At 44.3% G+C, this 14,442-nt stretch overlaps 1 protein-coding gene across 1 annotated transcript; it reads right to left on the reverse strand.

Moving 5' to 3' along the window:
* Positions 1 to 1,452: 1,452 nt before the first annotated feature.
* Positions 1,453 to 10,336, reverse strand: LOC128907609 (cytochrome P450 2K6-like). Its single transcript, XM_054196672.1, has 9 exons — positions 9,957 to 10,336; positions 8,289 to 8,451; positions 6,715 to 6,864; positions 5,476 to 5,636; positions 4,641 to 4,814; positions 3,301 to 3,442; positions 2,945 to 3,129; positions 2,574 to 2,715; positions 1,453 to 2,339 (listed from the first exon to the last, which is right to left on the reverse strand). Exons 1-9 carry the CDS (start codon positions 10,140 to 10,142, stop codon positions 2,152 to 2,154), a joined length of 1,491 nt encoding a protein of 496 aa, XP_054052647.1. The 5' UTR covers positions 10,143 to 10,336; the 3' UTR covers positions 1,453 to 2,151.
* Between the last annotated feature and the right edge of the window lie 4,106 nt (positions 10,337 to 14,442).

Raw genomic sequence — 14,442 nt, forward strand, 5'->3', positions numbered from 1 at the left:
GCCCAAGGACCTGGGTGCACTTGGTGGGTGATGCGGCAGGATGGGGAAGTCCGATGTGTACCTCATGGGGATCTGATTTTGGGTGAGAATAGCCAATGGATCAAATTGTGTGTTGTTAATTACTAAGTAACACTGTCACTGTATGTCCTCATTACTATAATTGCTATCAGTTGTACTACGAGTAAGGCACAGGGATGATGGGATAAGAACTGACCTCAGCAGCTGGCGCCCAGCGACTTCCTCAAGATCTACATCTTCAGCCCATGGACTGTGAGCATGAGCCACACCGGGTGCACCAGTCACAAGCTCCGAAAAATACAGCATGCAACAGACCAGCACCACACGGCATCTCACCTGCCCTGAGAGACTGTTCTAACAGATGGAGCCCAAAGCCATGGATTACAAGAACTCAACGGACACTTTTGGAGGGATGGCACATAAACTAAGGGCATTATATCTGCATGAATATATATGTATATATATATGACAGGGGAGAGTGGTGGCAATTCATTGGAACCTGTAAGATCTGGGCATGGCATAGATGGTATGGAATAAGGGGTGGATAATGTCCTGGTTCCGGCGGGGATAGGGTTAATTTTTCCTGGTATTCCATGCCATGTGAGCCACGCCCACCCTGAGCTGCCGGGGGAGGGGGCAGGAAGTCGCCTGCTTGGAGCGGGCTGGGGCGTCCCGGGTCCGGTCGGTGAGCGGCAGGGAGCGGCGGTTCCGTAATCGTGTTTGTATATGCCTCTATCCGTGTTATTGTTGTTGTTTGCTTGTTCCCTTTGCTGTTCTGTTAAACTGCCTTTGTCTCAACCCAAGAGTCTTGCCTTTTCTTCTGATTCTTCCTGTATCAGGAAGGCCCGAGTGAGCGGCACGTGGTTCTTTGTTGCCGTCTGAGGCTAAACCACGACAGGTGACACACCCTTCTTCTGTGTCAGCCACCCCTCCCAGTTTGGTGTGATCAGCAAATTTGCTGAGGGTACATTCTGCCCCATCATTTAGATCACTAATGAAGACATTAAACAGGACTGGACTCAGTGTTGACACCTGGGGTCCCCTACTAGTTACTGGCCTCCAACTGGGCTTCTCACTACTGATCACTAGCCTCTAGGCCTGGCTTTTCAGCAAGTTTTCAACCCACCTCACTCTCTGCTCATCCAGGCCATATATCAACAACTTGTCTATGAGAATCTTATGGTAGATAGTGTCAAAAGCTTAACGTCTAAGAAGACTTCTTGTGACTAAGGCAACTTGTTCTTGTGACCAAAAAGCTACAGCAGGGGTGTACGAGAAAGAGGTTGGAGAGGCCTAAGAGATGCCACAGAAGGATGGTTTGCTCAGTTCCTGCTGGGAGCACAGAACTGGTTGTGTGTTCCAGTCAAGGATACATCCCCAGAAGCCATTTCAGGTGTGAAAGATCTTTCCAGCTTAGAAGACAACATTGGCAATAGTTTGATTTGAAATGAAGAACTTTTTATTTTGCTGTGCTTTAATTTTTATCATTAATATGCACATTATTCTGTAGTAAACTAAATTAACTTTAACTTCCAGACAGCATATAGCCACATGGCATCAGCTGAGAGCCCTCTATGCATCTGCACTGCAGTTCTGCATTGGGTGAACACCTTCCGTTTCCTTGTCTCAGGTTGAGATATTAAGTTATATTTCTCTGTGTGTGTGCATTTAGGGGCTGGTGTGGGAATAAATTGTGTAATGGACCATTTTCCCTAGGCAGTTTGCATGTAGCTGTGCTGGAGGTGTGGAAGATGAAAGCCCTTGGGTTTTTGCGTGTGAATGTGTGTAGATCAGTGCAGAACCTTTTGAGTTTTGCCCCAGAGACTGGTCCTGGCCTCTTTCATCGAGGGGAACAGGCAAAGGTATAGGGAAGGACAGAATGAAATGGACTTTATTATCTCCCTCGTGGGATTCATCCTCACAAAGACCATCACCTTCCCTTCCAAGAAGCGGATGAAAGTCAGGACTGCCACCTGCCGTAATGGTGGGAGAGACACCTCTGTCTATGGGCCAAGGTGCGCTTGGGCTAAAACTTCCCTGCTGGATTCAGAAGTACCAAACTTCCCAAGTGGGACTAGAGACACAGATATTTCATCTGGGTGTTTCAGGAAAAGGAGATGACTAAGAAAAGCCCTAGGAACGTGGCACTGCGCAGACCTCATGAATCACTGGGGGGATGGTGATCCCGATGGAGGGAGAGAGGTCCAGGTCTGAGATGGAAACTCCAGGGGGAGGGTGGAAGGTGAACCTCTGCAGGAGGCTGGTGAAGAAGAGGAAGAGCTCCATTTTGGCAAGAGTCTCTCCAGCACAGGTCCTCCGCCCTGGAACAAAATGCAGAATGGCCATAAAAAAGTCAGTGGGAGCTGCTTCTTGAGCTGTTGTCAGAGGAGAGGAGAGGAGAGGAGAGGAGAGGGAGAGGAGAGGAGAGGAGAGGAGAGGAGAGGAGAGGAGAGGAGAGGAGAGCTCTGGGAAGAATCTGAGAGGCCAATTCCAGTGGGAAAGGAGTCTTAGATGTCTAGTTCCCCTCAGAGCCCTAAAAACAAAATGAAAGATACCTGCTGAAAAAGGCATGAAAGCATCTTTCTTCACAAATTTTCCATTGGCGTCAAGAAAGTGCTCAGGATAGAACATGTCTGGTTTCTCCCACTGCGTTTCGTCTCGCAGGACAGAGGCCAGTAAGGGGACAATGTAGGTTCCCTGCGAGCCAAGGCAGAGCAGTTATTTCACTGAGGATGGTGTTGCTGTCACTATGAGAGTGATGGCGAACGTTGGAGCTCAAAATATCCACTTTAATAGGGGAGATCCTGCCAAAGTAGCTGTGAGAACCCCAGGGTAAGCAAACATCCTTGGACGCAAGCAGGACATGAAAGGGAGATGTGTTACACTGGGGACAGAGGGAAGAAAAGTAATGCAGAAGTTGTCTCACCTTGGGAATGAAATAACCTTTGAGGGTCACATCTGCTGTAGTCTCATGAGGCAAGTTCAATGGCAGGATATTGGCAAACCTTTGAATTTCATGAACAACAGCATCTGTATATGGCATTTGAGTTCGATGCTCGATTCGTGGGGGGTTTGACCCTATGACTCGCTCTATCTCTTCTTGTACTTTTTCTGTGAAAGGAATAGGGATCATACATTGATAGATCACTTGAATGTGTCTTTCTCCTGCTGGGAATAGCAGGATGTGGAGAATTCTCTTTTTTTTCAGCCCTGCTCAATGAGAAGTCACATTTGATGGGACTGGATGAGAAGGAAGCCACTAATTGCCTAGTTTCCACTTACTCTGAATTTCAGGATATTTCATCATGAGTAGAAGGCCCCAGCGCAAAGTGGTGGATGTGGTCTCCATGCCAGCTGAAAACAGATTTCTCACAACCTCAGTTAAGTTTTCATTGTGGAAATATCCGTTGGCCTTTCCATTCTCCTGGAGATATGAAACAATAATAATATCAGCTGATTAAACATTCAAGAAGGCATTTTTTATTGGAGAACAGAGAAAAACATTCATATGCAGCCCTCAGGGAGGAGTTAAGTGTAAAGGTTTTGATGGGATGCCTTGAGAAACCTGTTCTAAGTGGAGTCTTGAGATAGAGTGTTTGGACCACCCGTGCTGCCCACAAGAACACACACTCAAGTCAACACAGGTCTTCAGGTTGGATAATGTTGGTGATAAGAAGACTGTTTTGGAAAAGAGCAAGCAGTCACTGGTGCCACCAGTGTGATTCAATCATTTGCTTCAGAGTTTTTCTGCCCATGGTCATGGAGCAGAGCATCTTGCAGGATGAGATTTGTTGGGAAGAAGAATAAATTTGCTACCAGAGCTGGGTTTTGACTTGACAAGAACTCAAGAGGTATGGGGGACTTGGCTGATGATGATATTGCCTTTACTGCCACTAGCATCAAAAGAGAGCCTAGAAGGGTGGTTCATGTTCCCCTGTAATCCAGCAGCCAACCCATGCTCTTGCCAGAGCAGACTTGGGCTGAAATCTCACAAAGCCATGTCACATAGAGGTGGGGGCTGGGTACAAACACTGTGACATTTTTACAAGAACTGTAAAACTAGAGTTTTGTTCAAGCAGGTAAATGTGAGCCGGCAACTTAAACCGAGAAATATGTACCAAAGATTCCTGGGCCTAAAGCTTTCCCTGGCTATGTCTCTGTGAAGGAGGATATGAATTTCAAAAAAGAGTCAGAAATGCTGGGGTGCAGAAAGGATTTTTAAACTACAGGTAAAGACAGCTTCTCATACTTCGCTTGCTGAAATACTGTCTTGTATTTTCCTGATAAATCGCTGTGGACACATAAAAGGTGCTTGTCTGTGATCAGTTTGTCACAGAATCACAGAATGGTTTGGGTTGGAAGGGACCTTGAAGATCATCTAGTTCCAACCCCCCTGCCGTGGGCAGGGACACCTCCCACTAGACCAGGCTGCTCAAAGCTGCATCCAGCCTGGCCTTGAACACTTATCTCCTAGCTGAAGTGACTGCACAGTCTTTTAGCCTGACCACAGTTTTTGGTAGGACTTTTGCACATGCTAGATCTCTGCTGAAGAACATTTGTTTATCTACCAAGTCTTGAAAGGAGAGTGAGGAGATTTGAAGAAGCTGCTAGTATTTTATTACCTCTTGTTGTCTCACAAGGAAAGTGTCAATGAAGCTCCTCTGGTCGTTCCTGTCCAGATCTTTGAGATGTTCTATGAAAGTCACCTTGATAAAATCATTGATTTCTTTTACGTTCCGAATAAAAGTTTTGTAGCTCTTCAGGAGGAATCCAAGGGCTGGGAACATATTGTAAATCTGCAAGATTCAGAGACAGCGATGAAGAAAAGACAGCTCCTAAGCAGATGTTCCACAGTTCAACAGCGTATATTAAGAAAAGCCCTTACAGAACATGGTGTATAGCCTTATACTCAAGATGGAATATGTTCCTTTGTTCCCTTTTTTTTTCCTGGCCAACTGTGTAAAATGGTTAAAATGTATTCCCTCTCACACTGAGTATTAATCACACTAGTCGATAGTGACCAAGAAATCCCATGTTTGTGCATATGTCCCTGACTCAATTTCCTACCTCTCCATTCCTAGATAATTCATCCCTCCATATCCACACCAGTTGGAATTGGGAGTCTCAAGTTTAAGAGGAAGTTACAGGCATTCCCACACTGATTTTGACCTTGTTGATAATGGGAGATGGGAAATAATGACCAACTTCTATGTCTAGGGGACACAATCCTTGTACTGTATTACATGTTGTTCAATTCTTCATGAAAGAAGGAACTTACAATTTCCCAGGCTATGCTGCTAAGAGAAATCCATAAATGGTATCGGAGGTCCACTTTTGCCATTTCAGGGTGTATTTGTCATGTACAGAGAGATATGTTGCAACGCTGGAGAAGTGTACCTGTGTATACCACTGTATAATCATGCTTTTGAAGTGCAATACTCAAACAGTATGAATTACCGAAAGTGATGGAGTCCCAAATATCCTGATATTTTCATTCACCAATGTCAGGAGCCTTTTGAATGTAGGGTCTTCATAGTCATATCGCTTTCCCAGCAATATAGATACGATGATATTAGCAACAGCGCCATTCATCATCAGAGTCATCTCAAGGGGCTTCCCTAGCATGGGAAAAGGTGGTGCAGACAACAAAGTCAATAGTTATTCTAATTAACTAAAGCAGCATGCAGAGGCTCAGTGAAGTCTGCGATGTGATAGCCACAGAGCTGGCAGGAATGAACCATCTCAGGGTTTGCATGTACCTAACGGCATTTCAACAGAACGGAGACTGAATGCTAATCTTTTGCGCTCCCCTCCATTTTCTCCAAGGCTATTGCTCTCCTGGGTCTTTGTGGCCCTACCCCAGGCTGCTTTGTTTGGACATGCATGATCTTAAAACTTCCTGGTATAAGGGAAACTCAGCGTTGCCATTTGCCCCATCAGTGCTGTACTGGACTGTCCCTTATGACCAGTATTCTTTGAGAGTTGGACTGTGTACCTCTAGGCCCTTTAGGTCTGACCTCCTAACTCAGTAACTCTTGGTCACTCAAACTGTCCTGCTGGGGATCTACAGCTTCTAGAGCCCTCTGATACATCCCCTTTGCAGCTGGATACAGCTCCTGCTTTCAGGGGTTCAAGGTGGGGACTTGAAGCCTGAATTAGATTGATGATGTAGAAATGTGGTTTTATCCCAAGTCTGCTTGATGGAAAGAACTACCTACTGAAGTCCTGCAGTTGGTAACTGAGCCTAGTGAGAAATAATCTTGGATGATGCTGGCAAAATGTGTAACTGGATGTTCTGCCTCCTTTTGGAAGGATTTCTCAGACATGTGACTTTAGGGACAATCAATTTTTTAGTACAGGTCTGCAAGTCCTTGCAATAATATTCTGCTCTCCCAATGCCATTAAATCAATTAAAGGCACTGCACATGGAGGAACAAATTACTCTTCTCAGATGTGCTGTTTGATGCCTGACTCCCTGTTTGACTTCCAATGCCTCAATGAATGCTTTTCATTTGCACGTCAGGCAATTGCCACGTAGAAACAGAGACAGACAGCTCATATAAACTCCTCGGAGCATGGATGCTGGAGAAAGGTAGATCACTGAAAGAGTTCAGAGACTTTTCTTGCTTGACCTTTGGCATTTCTGTAGAAGGTTTCAGGAAAATCAGAGTGTAATGAAGGTAAGATTTCCCCCACCTTTCTGTGCCTCAATGGTGTCTCCCAGGCATCCATACTCTTCCACAACACGATCCTCTATGGCCTTCTTGCCCATTCCAAAGTCTCGTAAGGTTGTAAGAGTAAATCTTCGCATCACTTTCCAGTTTTCTCCATCAGAAAATATAACTCCTAAAATGGAAAATGAAAACACAGAAATAGAAATTTCATCCGAAGAGCAAAGATTCTGCATCTGCCCTGAATCCTGGCAAAGATGAGTGCTAGCAGGAAACCTGTCAAGCTCTAAAGACATGTGGTGTCCCCACATAGAATGAAATAAGACAGGAAAGATATATGAGGAGAAAGCTCTGAGGGAAGCAGCCACCGTTCTGAGTTCTTGAGGTGTCTGATGTGCCCTGAGACATGAGGGCTTTTGTTCAGCTTTGTTTAGAACAGAGAGTGGGATTTGTGCCTCTGGGACATCACCTGGGATGTTGAGTGTGCACATTAACCTTACATGTCCCCCTTAGGTAAGATGCATCCTCTCTCAAGAGCACCTGTGTTCTTACCTAGACTGTAGAGAGTAAAGGAAACTTCAAATATGGGCATCTGTTTGGAAAATCTCCCCACTTGGTGGGGGTAATCCCACCACCCTACACACTAGAAAAACTGCAGAGAATTCTCAGTGGCATTTGCAGCAAAGTTTTGGTCAAGCTGGTGCTGCTATTTACTCTCTTTCCACCACTCATGCTCTCTTATTCTTGCTTCAAATCTTGTTGAAGAGACTGTCCCTAGCGAGGCAAGAAATCATTTGCAGGTAGGCTGGCAGACATACTTAACAATACAGCGGTTACTCAGAGCTGGTCACAAGATACAAATGTGCTCAACCTTGCTTTCCTGTCAGAAGATGACAGTCTCTCATGTCCTTACTTCTATGTATCCTATCAATATTTATGGCAATTGAAAGATAAGGTTCAGGGTCTAACACCTGTGGAAGGTGAAATCTGCACCAGAAGAACTCAGAGCAAAAAGTGAACTCCCTCTGGGAAGCAAACTAAAGGCTTGGGGTATTGTTTATTCTCTTTTAAAGCGAGATTTAATCTCAAATGTAAATTTATCTGGAAAATTTAAAATAAACATTCAATAATATCAATCTCACAAGGAGTATTTGAAGGTAGTGCTGCTGACGTAGTAGATACTTCTTTGCCAGCTTCTATTGGATTTATGTGGCAAAGTTTTGGTAGCTGGGCTGCTGCAGGGGTGGTCTTTGTGAGAAGAGATCAGGAGATGCCCTTATGTCAGCTCCTCAACATGTCACCTCTAAGAGAACACTCATCTGCAGACTCAGACCTCTAAATTATGTGTTTATGTGTAAATGAATATTTCATTTGAGTGAAATGAATGTTTATGTGTAAATGAATAAATGAATAAGGAGAGTATCATCTCTCCTTATGCCCCATGAATATCACCATGCATTGTTCAATTTCCCCGTCGTTTCCATTGGATCTCATGCTTAGCAAAGCAAAGTGAGACGTTCTGCATTCTTCTCTCCATGGAGAAAGTCTCATTCTTCTTTGCAGAAGGCAGGTGCGTGGGGAACAGAACAGCACACTCACCTTTTCCTTTTCCTGTTTCTTCAACAATTGGTATTTTAGGTCTCCCTGCAAATGCATCCGCCTGGTTCACCAGAGCTTCCTTCACTGTGTCATATCCTGATAGAATCACCATTTTCCTTGGCCCCATGTGAATGCTGAAGACTGGGCCATATGTTTTGGATAGCTAGTGGGATGAAAGGGGACAATAAAAGAAGATGATTTTCAGGAAGCTCAAAATACTTGTTTTAATGTTCTCTTTCCTGCGTGGCATTGGCTTTTCATTCATTGTCCAAAATGTGGAGAATTTATCATACAAATCATAGAATCATAGAGTCATAGAATTGTCTAGGTTGGAAGGGACCTTGCAGATTATCGAGTCCAACCATCGACCTAACACTGACAAAACCCACCACTAAACCATATCACTAAGCACTACATCTACCCATCTTTTAAATACCAGGGGTGACGATTCCACCACTTCCCTGAGCGGCCTGTTCCAAAGCTTGATAACCCTTTCAGGGTAGAAATTTTTCCTAAATTTCCTAAAATATTGGAGCTCTTATGAATAAAAAGACTCACAATGGGGTCTGTTATCCTCTGTTAGATATTTAATTAACTGACTTTTAGAGGGGTTAAAGGAAAGGCTGAAGAACAGACAGGCTTGGCCCCGTGTTCCTTTGAAGAGACAAACAGTAAGTGAATTTCTCAGCAATCGTGGCAAAACCCATTCAGTTCCTGGTATAAAAATCTGGGTAGGTACAAATCAGCTGGAATTGTGAGTAATACCTCTTAAATAGTCTGGAGTTATGCCTTTAGGTACATCTGGAGTTACTGCTTTTAGTGACAAGATGCAAAAGCTGCTGCCACAACCAGGCAGGAATAGACTTCCTGGCTCACATGGGAATGAAATCCAGGAAGGCAGGTTAAGAACAGTTTCATTTTGAGTTATGAAGTAACTGTGTCCACTACATGGACTCTGTAGGTAACTTTTGATTGAGAAGCTGAGAACTCGTAGGGGTTATGTTGGAAATGTTCCTCAACAAGAAGGAGACCAGTTTTCAATGTGGTAGTACATCAGGGCACAGGAACTGTCTGAAACTCTTAGGTTTGCCGTTCATGGCTTTGAGGAGTAGTGTAGCAAAAGGACCCTGAAAAATCATACACTAATCTGACTGTCACACGCCATTTTCCCTGAAGTCATGGAGTTTAATGACACCAGATATGAAAGAATAAGCAGTGTCTGTTTGTTTCCTACTTTGCTTTGGTAAACCAGGAAAGTTCCTCCTTCATGGTGAGGATGAAGGGAGAAGACCAAGAAGCTGTTTTCTGATGGCTGAGTCCACCAAACAGCCTCCAGAAAGCTCTGGTCTCCTCTCTAAATGTTTCAGCAGCCCCTGGTGGAATTTCCTGCAGGAACTGTAGGACGTCTGACTTACAGTTACCCTTGTCTGGAGAACCCCAGCATTTCCTGGGTTACACAGAAATAGGTCAATGCTCTTGATGCGGCTGGAAGTCAATCCCCCTGCACTGACACAAGATCATGTGATAGGAAGACCAGTTACTGCAGATAACTAATTCTATTGCCTTTGCAGTAGAACTGTCTTGTCCAAAGAAAAATTTGTACCCCTTTTGGGGGGTCAGTGACTTCTTTAGACAGAAGGCTCTAAGAAAAGGAACAAAAGAATTTACCTCTAGCATCGTCAGGTGAGGTCTCTTCAGATCCATGATGTGCAGATTTCCAATGATGGGTAAAGGCCTGGGTCCTGGAGGGAAGTTTACTTTTTTGTGGCTCTTCCAGACATGTTGTCTTTTCAGAATGAGCAGAATAACGAGTATAAACAGTAACCCTACAGGAAGAAGATTGACCCAATCCATTGTCTTTCAGCAAAGATTTAGCAGAGAAGATGAAAATTCAGACAAAGAGTGTAATGTCCTGTCAGAATTTAAGAGTTTCAAGCATTAATGGCACTTCTACACATACAGAGGTATGAACTCTAAGAAATGTTAGAAATGCCGTTTGAGGTTTTACCCTTAGAGAACCCCCTACTGGGCACTCTCACTGCCATGTGCGCTCACTTTATGTTATGCTGGTTACTGTTTAATAGGTGATGTCTAAACTAGTCCTGTGTGTTGGCAGACATGTCTGTGGGCATAAGTCCAATTTAGAAACAGTGACCCAAACACTGCCTTGAACTTTGAGACTGTGAGGAGGTGGGAGAAGAAGAAAGAGGTTCCACTGGTTGCTCAGGCTTTCCCTTCTCTCTTTATGGAAGATGTTGGGGATGCCAGGTCTTGACAGGAGCAGAAGTTCAGGGGACTAGGGATCTGAAACAGTTGTGAAGATTCCTCTTGAGTATGTGGATTTATGGCCTTGATCTGCTGTGGGTCCTATAGTGGAAAGCTGCTCAAGTAGTACTCAGAAGTACTCAAGAAAGGAAGAACTTAGTGGCAAGCTCCTCTGAGCTAGCTGAATAATTTTTCATGGCATGCTCATCTGTGTTATAACAAGAGTTGAAGCAGGATGAAAAGTAGGCTCAGTCTGACCTGGCCAAATTGTCTGTACTCATCTGATAGCCTCAGCTTCCTTTAAAGTGAATGGAGGGCAAGGGGCACCTTCTCTTTCAAAACCAGAAGCTGTACCTGGTCAGATAACCTACACTTTACATGTTCCTGAATGGTTGAGGCTGGAAGGGAACTCTGGAGGTCATCTTTGATGAATCACTGGCCTGTGTTGCCCAGAGAGGTGGTATATGCCCCATCCCTGGAAACATTCAAGGGCAGGTTGGTTGGGACTCTGAGCAACCTGATCTAGTTGAAGATGGCCCTGCTTGTTGCAGTGGGGTTGGATTAGAGACCTTTAAATGTCCATTGCAACCCAAACTATTCTATGATTCTATGATCTGGTCCAACAATGCTGCTCAAGCAGGGCAACCTAGAGCCAGTTGTATAGTAGGGCCTGTATCTTCAGCTGTGGCAATTGTCTTTGACATCCATCTGTAACCATTTCAGGAAAGGAGGCGGAGAGAAGAGCTTGTATGATATCTCTGAATGGGGAGACAAAGCTGAGGGGAAAATTCAGAAAAGACGGCCTGTGTTGGTTGAAGAAGGAGGTCTGAGGTACGGTCTGACTTGTGTGTCTTAGAGTCTAAGAGAGTGAGCAGCAGAGAAGGAGGTGTTAAAAGAAGAAATCATGGAGAAGAAACCATCCAATGCTTTCATTGAGACTGACCAGTGAAGATCAGCCACAGCCTTCAGAACTGTGTTTGGAAGAACTTTCTAGTAGAAGTGTAGAGAAATAAATTGTACATGACCTTGAGGCAAGAATGTGAAGGCTGTGTGAGGTGAGGTGCCCAGGCTGAGCCTCTTGTCCTTGACTCCATTTATAGCATCAGGATCCCTGCAGAGATGTGACAAAAGGCATAGGAGAGGAGTCATTCCCCACAGGGGATGGGGGTATGGAGACCTAGAAGAAAATGGCACGGGCCCTTGTCTGGGAGCCTGGAAGAGGAACTAGAGCAAGCCTGCTTTTCTACCCACTTTTCCCGAGTCTTCTGCTGCTGCCCTCAGGGTCTCTGGAGGAAAGACCATGACATTTCATCTACCTGGAAAGTGTCCTGGAAAAATTCCAGGGCTTATGTCCCACTGTGTGCCAGTTGGCCTGTTTCTACTCCACCTCCCCAAAGGAGGTAAAAAGGCACTCAGAATGTCATTCTTTCCACATATGTCTGGGATTTAACTATTAACAAAGAATAAGCCAGAGATAGGAAAGGAAGCAGCAGTTCTGAGTTGTTTCTCAAGAGATGGGCCCAGGGTTAGGTCTGTGCAGGGTTTCAGAATAAGTACAGCCTTTACCTGCCTGTACAAGACTCTCTGGGTTGTTGGAAGGACACTGTGGGAACTAGGGGCATCTCTTGAAATGCAGTGGGAGAAGGAGGCAACCCCTCTCACCCCTTTGCCCTTGCCTGCTCAGTCCTGCTGATTTCCTCTGGCAAGTCACTGGTTCCTACAGTGCTGGCAGGTAGTGAGTGATCTGAGCAGGGTGAGGTTGTCACAGACATGAGTGACAGGCTGTGAGTGTTTCTTCCCTGCTTGGGAACATTTCCCCTTGACCTTATTTTGAAGTGGCGATTCAAGATCCTGCTTTGCCCAATATACATGTCTCCTCCAAGGTCTGACAGGCATCTAGACACACATCCTGAACCAGATGAGTTTTTTTCCTTAGTGTTTAAGTTTGTGAGAGTCAAAGACTTTGCTGCTCTATGGTGTTTTACATGATGCTGTCGCAGATGGAGTGATGCACTTCACTCATAGAGAGAAGCAGCGATACATTTATTGATATAAACCAGGGATTTAACAAAGTTTGATAGTAAATGTGACAGTTGGCAAAGCACACTTGGTTATTTACTGCACAGAGGACAGGGTTAGAAAGAACTGTCAGGGACACCTTCCCGTTAAGTCGACGTTCAGAAAGGACCCCCTTGCTTTCTAAACTCCTTCTTAGTGAGGAGTTGAGGTGAGGCTGGATCCAATCCTAGTCCCGGATTCGGTCAATGGTTTATGTCTAAAGGAGTATATATGTGCAATCAATCCTTTATATCACTTAGCTAAGATTTCAAAGTTTAACACGCTATTAGTCACTTACCAAGGATCTGTTGTGGCAAGGAATCTCTTAATCTCGAGAAGGAACCTTGAGAGGCATCTCTACTCAAGGGGAGATCCTGGCATGCAGCCTACTGCCGTGCAGGAGAGCTCAAAGGGCTTTTTGGCTGTTCACTATTTATGGGCGTAAGATGATTGACCTATAGTCATACTTGCATATCGACCACAGTACCAGTATTGTGGTTAGGTGGTTTGGTAGCATTGGTGAAGTTATGCCTTGGCTATTGTGTTGTTATCTCTCTCCCCGAAACCCCATTGAGCCAGATGCAGCCATCATGACTAGATGCACCCATTATAACCACCATGGTTGGTTATCACTTGGGCAGAATTATGGGAGATAAAGGTTAGGTTGGCGGTGGAGCATACTGTCACAGATGCATGAGGAGAACTTGGCCAGGTTCCTTTAGGATCAGAGAAAATTCTAGTGGTGCTTAGCCATCTCAGTGAGCAAGATTCAGTGTAGCAAGGGTCATTCTTTTCACTGTCCCAGTTCTCCTCACCGAACATGAACTCAAGAAAAAAACACCCCAAAGGGATGCAGACATTAGGGTCATTGGTCAAACTTGCTGGAAAATTGGGGGATCTAGTCACATTAGCTGTGTCACTCACAATAACGTAAGCATTTTTGTATCTTTGAAGAAAATGCTGGAGACAGTTTGATTCTAAAGTGGGAAAGTTGGTTTTTGTTTTGTTTTGTTTTGTTTTGTTTTGTTTTGTTTTGTTTTTATAAGAGTTCAGGGGATCTCATTAATATGCATACCATTCTGAAGCAAAGTAGTTCTTAGTTCCAAGCATAGGATTTCCTCTGGTAATCTTCAACATGTTTACACAATAGTTCTGAATCGGGACATCTCTCATTTTCTTGCAGTAGGTTGTACGAGTATTTGCGTGCATGTCTCTGTGTGTCTGTATTTGGAGGAATGTGTAAAGAACCAAGGTCTGCCTTGGAAGTCAGGGAGGAGGAAGTGTCATTGTGGTGGGTATGTATGTGATCTGTGCAGTACCAGAGACTGGTCCCTGTCCTGTTTGCTTGATGAAATATGCATAGGTGTAGGGACACATATGTGGCAGTGGACTGTTAATATATTTTGTACTGAATGTATGCATTTTTTATTTCTGAGTCAGAAATACATCTGAGAAAAGCTCTAGGAAAGTGGTACAGTGTAGACCTTATAAGCCTTTGGGTGGATGGAAAATCCAACGGAGGGGAAGAGGTCCGGGTCTGAGATGGAAACTCTTAGGGGACGGTGAAATGTGAACTTCTGCATGAGGCTTGTGAAGAAGAGGAAGAGCTCTCTTTTGGCAGGAGACTCACCAGACATACTTTGTTAACACGTTGATTCCAGTGAGAGAGAAAGAAGACTGTATGTCCCCAAGAAATATTAAATAAATACAGTTGATCATCTGATTATTTAATTCATGCATTTAATCATCAGCAGATTTGAATACAAATGTTAAAAAAAATTTTGTAGGCAAATGTTCAGTAGATGGCTTTAAAATAAATTCACCTTTCAGT

Source organism: Rissa tridactyla, chromosome 3 (genome assembly GCF_028500815.1).
Source record: "Rissa tridactyla isolate bRisTri1 chromosome 3, bRisTri1.patW.cur.20221130, whole genome shotgun sequence".
Classification (NCBI taxonomy): domain Eukaryota; kingdom Metazoa; phylum Chordata; class Aves; order Charadriiformes; family Laridae; genus Rissa; species Rissa tridactyla.